The sequence below is a fragment of the Helobdella robusta genome (assembly GCF_000326865.2).
Source record: "Helobdella robusta unplaced genomic scaffold HELROscaffold_44, whole genome shotgun sequence".
Lineage (NCBI taxonomy): Eukaryota > Metazoa > Annelida > Clitellata > Rhynchobdellida > Glossiphoniidae > Helobdella > Helobdella robusta.
Window position 1 is genome coordinate 415,451 of NW_008705063.1, and position 9,380 is coordinate 424,830.

Consider the following 9,380-nt stretch of genomic DNA (forward strand, 5'->3'; position numbering starts at 1 on the left):
ACTTTGACGCTGTAAAATTAACTTTGGTATTTTAAAATTAATCTTAATTGGCTGGTCATCTTATTTGGTCTCCTTTTCTTCATCGATAGCATCATATTCTTCCAAAAAAGAATATTCTTCCAAAGAAGAATATGGTGCTATCGATGAAGAAAAGGAGACCAAAGAAGATGACCAGCCAATTAAGACAAAGAAGAATATGATGCTATCGATGAAGAAAAGGAGACCAAAGAAGATGACCAGCCAATTAAGAAACCTGACACCTTAATTAAATCTAATTAAATAATTTTTGTTAAGATTTTTGATTAATTTTTAGAATTCTGTCTGCATGTGTGGAAATGATTTCACAATGGAGAATCAGATGAAACTTGCTGATTGTGATGGTGGCAAAGGCAATTTTAACCTCTTTGACGGTTAATATAAGCAGTTTTTATTGATTGTTTTAGAAAGTTTTAAGTAAAATTGAACATAAATAGTTTTTGTAAAATAAGGAAACTCATTTTGATCTCAATGAAAATGTTTCAAGTCCAACATCTAGTCCGAGCAAATGTTGAGAATTCAATCTATTTCAAATATATTTTAAATCATTAACATTTAATTTTCCATTTAATAAAAGTTTCTTTTATTTTCACATGAACAGTTTCTCTGGAAACAGATAAGCACACCAACTCAACAATATACCAATATTGCCTGAATGATGAAGTAGAGAGCAAAAAGAGTTATTGTACAGCCGCAGTTTGTTTGCCAGGCTGGAGCGGAACGCTTTGCAATCAGAAAGGTGCAGAATTTTACAAAACTAAGATTTATTTGATCGTTTGTGGTTTCAAAATTTTCAGCCAAAAACCTCTTGAGTACTTTTTATTGTACCTATAACTTTTGCTCAATGAGCGTGTGTGCTCAGTCGATAGAAGTACCATGTCTCGCTTTCTTACTCGCGATGACCTGGTTCAAGTACTGTCGGTTCTATATTCAAAGACAATACAAAATGCCTTGCGTGTGTGTTGAGATGGTGTGTATGTACATTGTATAGTGTATATGTTACAGATTTCGTGGAACAAAATTTTAGGATGAATATAATTATTGCAGAACGAGAGTAGAGCAGTTCCGGGCGTGACCCAGCTGCGTAATGAAGTACAAAAAAATGAACAATATAAGTCATCATTTTGTTACAAAATACTTTTCAATCGCAAACAGTTAATTTAATTTTTGATTACAAACCTCGGAAGCTTTATTTTATTATTGAAATATTGTTACTTAGTAAAAACTATAAATTTCCCAATGCTTAAAATTTAAGCCTTAAAATGTATTAGCTAAAAAAATTGTTCGCAATTCATTTATTAAAATGCACAATAGTAACGAAAGCATTTTTTACTTTATTCACAGTTAGAAGATTGAATATTAATAATAATAAAATGAAAATATAAATAATATTGAAAGAAAAAAACAATAATGATGATAATAATTATAATGTCATTTATAAAGCGCAAATTCAAGCGACTGAGGCGCCCTCGGAACAATGAAATTTTGTTTCGAGGCAAAATGTTGCAAATATGGGTGGGTTAAAAAAAACTAACCCAATATTTAATAAACTAATTTTTTCAACAATTATTAGTTTCTTAGAAATTAAGTTGTAGCAATTACAATTATTTTTCAACATTCCTGTTTGTGCAATGTGAAACATTTAAAATAAATTTGAATTTTCATGATATTTTTTGTTGCATTGCTAGGAGTGACACTACCTGAATTAAATGAAATTACAACGAGCTCCTCAAGAACACTGAATGTGACTGGCCGAATCTCTAACGTTCCAATAATATCGAATGTGACTGACCGAATCTCTAACGTTCCAATAATATCGAATGTGACTGACGGAATCTCTAACGTTCCAATAATATCGAATGTGACTGACGGAACAGACGTGGAAACACCAGCAAGTGATCCCATCACTTCATGTGAAGAAAATAATGGAGGATGTGGTGAGGACGTCTGTGTTGAGGTTCAAGGTGATGTATTTGATGTTCAAGTCAAGTGCAATCCGCCAGATGAAGAAATATTCAAAGTACCAGAAGTTTATGAGAATACAAATCTCGGTTAGGAAAATTTCTAAAAAGTAGTTGAATAGAACATTTTGATTTTTTTTCTTGTCTGTTTCTACAAGATGAACCTAAAAACGACTGGAATTACAAGGGTTGTTTTAACAAAGTGCAGTCCTTTAAGGAACTGATGATTGTTTCTCTAAATTCGTGTTTTGAATATTGTAAAGAAACATCATTCTACGCAATGAAGGTGAGTGGAGAGTTTACCCTTATTGATTCTGACTTTTAAGTTGTTTTAATTGAAATTTTTCCACTGAAAATAAAAGGAACTTTTGATTAAAAAAAATTCAGGATGGTCGGTTATGCACATGTGCCAACAGTGTTGAGAATGAAGCTGGTGCCGACAAATGCAATAAGAAATGTTCAGATGGGCTGTCGTGTGGGGGGTCTTCTTTCCATTCTGTATATGCCAGTAATGTGCTTGAGATCATTTTGAGTTTTTAGTTCAAATTGGCGAGTTTAGAATGACAGTAGAAATGCTATGTTTAAATTGCGTTGTGGCAATTGCGCGATGCTATTCATCCGCAACTTATGAACTTATGGACAAACACATGTCATGTGTGTTGTGCTTCGATTGGTGTGGTGTTTGCCATGCGTTGGGAATGGTACAGCTTTTTAAAAAGATAAAATGCTATAAAAACGGCTCAGCCTTTTTCGTAGCTGACTTATGATTTTCGAAGTACAAAAAAATACAACCTTCACGTTTCTCATTACAAATAACAGAAAAATCAAATCAATCAATTACGGTTGGATGTTTCAAATACCTGGATCTTGAGCACAAACATGATCAATTATTAAGTAAAGCTCTTTGTTTGGACAAATGCAAGGAGCTTGGGTTTCCGTACAGCGGGACCAGAGTGAGTTTTGAGGAACAGTTTTTAGAGAGTTATGGAATATTTACATAAATTGTTCCACTTACTTCGTTTTTATTTCAAACAGTATAGATAATAAAATCTAAATAATGCTTTTTGCAAATATTTCTCTAATTTTTCTTAGGATGAAACATGTCAATGCGGAAGAAAAATAGAATTCAAAGACCAGTTGAACAAGGAACAATGCGAAGAACATTTTGTATTCGCTTTTCTTTCTGACGGTTCGTGTTTGAATTTTTTCCTACTTTCCTCCAATGAATTTCTCAGAAGCATCAACAGCAAGCACATAAGGCACGGGACAGGCTGGATCTCCTTGCATTTATACCCTACAACTTCAGTGCTAGGCACATGAAACATTACGCCATCATGTCGCCTTAACATGTAGTTATACATTTGTAAAATTTATAATCATTCAGTTTCGCCAGAATTGGATGTTCAAGGTAAACCGACAAAATACAACTATTGCATGAATGATAAGATAGAAATTAAGAAAGCTTACTGTCGAACTGGCCATTGCAGAATTGGCTGGACTGGAGCACTCTGTGATAAGAGAGGTTCGAAAATTTGTTTCGAAAACTTTTTTGCCATTTTTGATACAATTTTTTAACTTGCACAATCTTTCAACTTGAAAGAAACAAATATCCAAAACTCGTGGTAGGTTTTTTTGAATATTCCATCAAAAATTTTTTGTCTTGAAAAATAAAATACAGTTTAATGGTATTGTACTTTAAGTTAATAGTATGAAAAATTGTTTAATAAATATTGTTGGTTTTGAAATAAACTAACGATATTTAGATTGCGGTGTTAATAACGGTGACTGTGGCAAGGAAATGATGTGTGTCCAAGAAATAGTAAACAATATCATGTTTGAAAAATGCCTGTGCGGAAAAGGTTTTGTAACAACCATTGAATCTCAATGTAAAAGTAAGTCTATTAAATTCAAACTACTGTTATAATCCACATGAATGTCTGGCTAGGTTTCAAAACATCAAATATATTTGAATTTCTAAACTAAATAATTATAATACCTATACTGGCCTTCGAACGCGCCCACGCACTTCAGTTTCAATGAACAAACTATTATTCATCAAACTCATCAACTTTTACAATTTTTTGCATTTTTTAGTTCATTATTAAATATTTATTCATTTTTTCAACTTTTTACATATTAAATATTTTTTATCTAAATTACTTCATGCATTTGCATAATATTCATGCGTGTTCTGGTGAACATATAGGCAACAGGCACCAACCTGTTTTAAACTGTAAATGTGCAATCGGTTGGAAATTGCACGCTTCAAGATTTATTTTTTAGTGGCTTTCTACATTTTTAGAAACGCGTGCGATTTCGGTTTATTTTTGATTCTTATTGACAAAAAATCACGTGATTTATGAATATTAATAAGGGAAGTAACAGCTTCTTATACATTTGTTATAACTTATTTAAAATATTCGTACTCGAAAAAATAGAATGAACTGTTGTTCGAAAATCAGTTAATTAACCTCCAAATAAAAAACAACAGTGTTTCATGCTAGGAAAATTTTGAAAACAAGTTGTAATTGATATATAATTAATTTGCAATCGATTTGCAAATTTGTACTTAGTTAAAAAATTATTTGACTTTTTCAAGAAATAAATTTTTAACAAAGAATTTCTTGATAACAAATTAAGTAAATATTTAAAAAAAAATTTATCCGTTAAACTTGAAGAGCAGGAAATGTTGAGAGAAGATGAGACAGACGCGGGTAGCAATCCTAACTATATTGTCATAACGATAATCATTGTCTGTTCACTTTTTATTTCAATGGGCATTGGACTCATCACGTACTTTTTATACAAAAGTCAGTGCGGTTAAAAATAAAAAAATCATTACTTTTCCTTAGAAAAATAAAAAAATGAAATGGAAAAAAAGTTTTTTTTTACTTGTCTAATTAATCACGAGCAAATGACTTTCAGAAGAATAAAATGTTCAGTCATTTGATTAAATTCAATAAAATAGATTTTATTGCATAGTTTATTCAGTTTAATTAATTTTTGTTAATTATTTTAATTTTATTTTTTGAATAATTTTAGAAAAAAAACTGGCTTCACCAACAGGTTTTTATTAGATAGAAACCTTTTTTCTTTTTTCAAAAGCATTCATGCAGTAGCGGATTCAAGGTGGGAGATGTGGCTGGCACCCTGCCACTATACCATGGGAAAAATTATTGAAGATTATGTGTATATACTAGTTTAATAAGGTAAACGTTTCATCAACTAAGAATCTTGGGATACGTCTCCCACCAAAATGATTAAACGGGATTACGAAAATTTTCATAAAAGGGTCTTCAGTTTTTATTATTTAAATTTTTTATTTTTTTCTATCATTGTACGTACTGGGCACGAAAAATCTTTACATTTTCTGCAACTGCAGTGCTAGCTATCTTAACCATTACACTAAGGCGCTGCACTGATTTACAATGTCGATTATTTTTTATTTGTCTATGATTCAACAGCGCTTCAGACTGGACAAGGTTATATCATGAAATTTGTTCAAAAATTTTTTATTTATATCTTTTAATTTTACGCTTTCGAATGTTTAATGTTGATGAAGAACCACTTTTGGTCATTTTGAAAATCATCTTTTTTTCAAGAAGTTCAATTTATCAAAAAAAAATATAAACCAACGTATTTGGAAAATAAAAATAGTAAAATAATCTTATCTTACTCGTTTTAAAGTTATGAAAACATCGTAAAAACATATTATGTGTATGTATTTAGTCTGTGATACGTCCTATCTTGGGGCAACTGGGTCTTTGGACGCTAAACGAAGATTGATTGATGTATTGATTTAGTCTGTGATAAAAATTGAAAGAAATAATTAAATGTAATTTTTTTCATTCAAGAGCAAGAGTCAATTTCAGGTTAGTGGTTACAATTATATTAAAGGTTGTTAACAAAAAAAATCTATTTTTTTCAGTATGTATTAAATGAATGTCATCAGTAAGTAAGACTTAACATTATATTAATGAGTGCACTTCTAAACAACTGCTACTAACTTAACTGAACAAATTTAAAATTTAGAAAATGTCCAATCGAATGAGTTAATTAAGTTGTATTTTTTGCGAATTTGTAGATTTTAGCTTCTGAGTTTAACGCTGTTTTCAATATATATTTTTTAACTATTTCACTTTTTCAGTTACACTAAAATCTAATTCATTTTTTAGTTTTGAGTTGCTTTTTCATAATTTATTCTTAAATTAATGTAAACATTGAATCATCACTCATTATTTTTCTAAATTGCTTACAGGCAGCCAATCAACTATCGGCTCGTGAAGTTATTAACAAGACTTTGGATTCTGCAAAGTCATCTAGCGCTATTTCACTTTCTCCATTAACTTTTCCAAAATTTTAATTTTTCTGTTTGATGTTAATGAATGAATTTTTTCACATGCTCAGAAACATCACAAAACTTAACGGAATTAACTTAAAAAAACAACGATACAGCTGCAATTTTTGATTTCTCATATTTTTGTACAAAAATATTGTTTCAATATTTAGAAAAAGAGTGAAATTATATTTTTATTGATTGTTTTTTTTCAGAGTATCATATATATAACATTATAGTTTCAAGTGAAACACCTAAACTTATCTACATCGAAAGTATAAATGAATAAAAAATTTCAAACACACCTAATTTCAGAACATTCACTACTACTCTCATTTGTAATTTAAAAAAAGAACTCTCCGTTTTTCTTCTAATTATTCTCTACAATAGACAATCAATGTGTTTTTTTTGGTATTACTTGATATGAGTGCTGCATTTTAGTGTATCGATTATACTCTTCTCATATATAAACTCTCCACAAATTTTTTTCTCTGATTCAGTCTTATAATGGTTTTTATTTTGAAAAAGTTGCACTGGTTGAGGGTTGAGAAACGTGTTTTCTTTAAGTTAGCAGTTTAAATGTGTCTATAATGCGGCATCTTTCTATCTCATTGATAGATTGTAATCATACATATCACATTTTCAAAATATTCTTTCCTATAAACCAAACGCAATTTATTTCTTATCTCAACTGCTAAGTTAGCGACGGGTTCCCGCAACTTTGCGGTTTTCGAACGGCTTGTTTGGAATGGTTAGCCTCCTTGCTTACGTGACCCTAACCTACCATATTTACAATGTTGAAGTCAGCTTAAAACTCCTTTATTTGTCTATAATTTAGTAGCGCTTTTGAGTTTCACCAAATAAAAAGCGCTGTATATAAATTTCAGTTATATATATGTATACATATATATATGTTTAAAAATAGTAATCCTGTAAAAAAACATCCAACAACAGGCTGTAACGATCCTACCAACAAAGTAGTTACACAAAGAAACAATGAAATTTAAAGTTCCTTTGTTAAAAATACTATAAATACCAGATAAACTACATATAAATTACCACAAACCCTATTACACTGATTTTGGTGTAGGTTACCGAAAATTCATTCTAGAATAATTAGAAATTTTATTATTCAATCAATCAATCAATCAATCAATTAGCTTATAAAGCGCTATTTCCGCGATGTTCAACAGCGCTCCTCAATGAATTTTGAAAACAGATGGGTCTTGAAATCCGCTCTGAACTTCGCAAGTGATGGAGAAATAGTTAGAGAAGTAGGTAGAGAGTTCCAGAGAAAAGGACCAGAAAAAGCAAAAGCAGATTTGGCAAAAGAGTGTTTAACACGAGTTAAGAAAAAGCGAGAAGAAGAAGACGATCGTAAACCGGGGCGTTTAGGTTCAATTAATATATCTGATAAGTACTTAGGAAATAATTTAGATTGAGACTTATACATGAACGTGCAAATTTTAAAAATTATTCTATATTTTATAGGTAGCCAGTGCAAGAGAACAAGATATGGAGATATATGAGAAAAGAAAGGGGCACGAGCAACTAGACGAGCAGCAGAGTTAAAAGCTTTACTTAAAGGATAGAGTATAGAGTCAGGAAGACCATAGTAGAGCGAGTTACAATAATCAATCCTAGATAAGACTAACGAAATAACAAGAATCAAGAGTTTTAGAATCAGGTAAGATAATAGGAGGAATAGTAATTGAGTGTTTAGATTTATTAAAACAAATTAATTCAAACTTAGAAGGATTAAGTTTAAGACACATAGAATCAGACCAAGCGATAATCGAAGAAAGACATAGAGATAAATTATGAAGAACACTATTGAGATTAGATAGAGGAAAAGAAGTATAAATATAAGAATCATCAGCATATAGATGACTAGAGAAAGAAAAGTTATTAATAATACGAGGTAGTTCAGAAGTATAGAGTATAAATAGAAGAGGGCCAAGGATAGAACCCTGAGGTACCCCGAAAGTAAGAGTAGAGGAGTTAGAAGTAGAATTATTGAGAACAACAGAAGAAAAACGATTACAGAGATAAGAAGAAAACCAAGATAGACAAGAATCAGTAATATTAAAAGAAAGATGCAGCAGTCTCAAGAGAATAGTATGGTCAACAGTATCAAAAGCTGAAGAATAGTCAAGAGCAAGAAGAAGAGTAAGATTACTATTGTCACTAGAGAGAAGGATATCATTGTGTATTTTAAGTAAAGAAGTTTCAGTACTGTGAGCAGGTCTGAAACCAGATTGAGATACAGGTAGCAAAGAGTTAAAGTCTAAATAGGATGAGAGTTGATTAAAAACAACTTTTTCTATTATTTTAGAGATGAAAGTAATATTAGTTACAGGTCTATAATTAGATAAAGAGGTAGGATCTAGGGATGTGTTTTTAAGAATAGGAATAACAATAGAATTCTTATAAGAAGTAGGAAATTTAGAGTTGGAAAGAGATAAATTAACTAATTTGAGAATGATTGGATAAAATATTGAAGAGAATTCTTTAAGTAAATTAGAAGGAAGTAGATCTAGAGAACAGGTTGTAGACGACATAGAATTAATAATTTTAGTTAGTTCTAAAAGATTTATTGGAGTAAATACAGAGAAAGATTCAGTAGTAAGTTTAGTAAAGTTATGAGAAGGAGAATTAGAATTAGATGTTCTTAAAGAAGTAATTTTATTTACAAAAAAGTCATGAAACTGTTGAGCAGAGAAAGATGAGTGAGAAGATTTTTTATGTAGAAGTTTAGATAGAACAGACCACCTATTTTTAGATGTTGAAGCAGATGTTATAGAATTTCTAAGAAAAGTAGAGTGTTTAGAGAATAGTAGATATTTATAATTAATCAATTCAGATTCATAGATAGAATAAAGAGAGTTAGATGGATTTAACCTATAGGCTTTCTCCAGTCTTCTAAGACTTTTCTTGGCTACTACACAAGCATAATCAAACCAAGGAGCCTTACGAGAATAGAGCCTATAAGTAAAAGATTTAAGAGGAATAAGCTTATCAAGAATAGAAGTAATGTAGATATTAAA

General features: G+C 30.5%; 1 protein-coding gene across 1 annotated transcript; it reads left to right on the forward strand.

Annotated features, from left to right (window-relative positions):
• Positions 1–346: 346 nt before the first annotated feature.
• Positions 347–4,821, forward strand: HELRODRAFT_177733 (hypothetical protein; the record flags this gene model as incomplete). The annotated part of the gene is made up of 10 exons (XM_009025890.1): positions 347–410; positions 638–775; positions 1,725–2,087; positions 2,156–2,283; positions 2,385–2,505; positions 2,817–2,950; positions 3,090–3,186; positions 3,382–3,519; positions 3,761–3,889; positions 4,676–4,821. The coding sequence occupies 10 exons, from the start codon at positions 347–349 to the stop codon at positions 4,819–4,821; spliced, it is 1,458 nt and encodes a 485-aa protein (XP_009024138.1).
• Between the last annotated feature and the right edge of the window lie 4,559 nt (positions 4,822–9,380).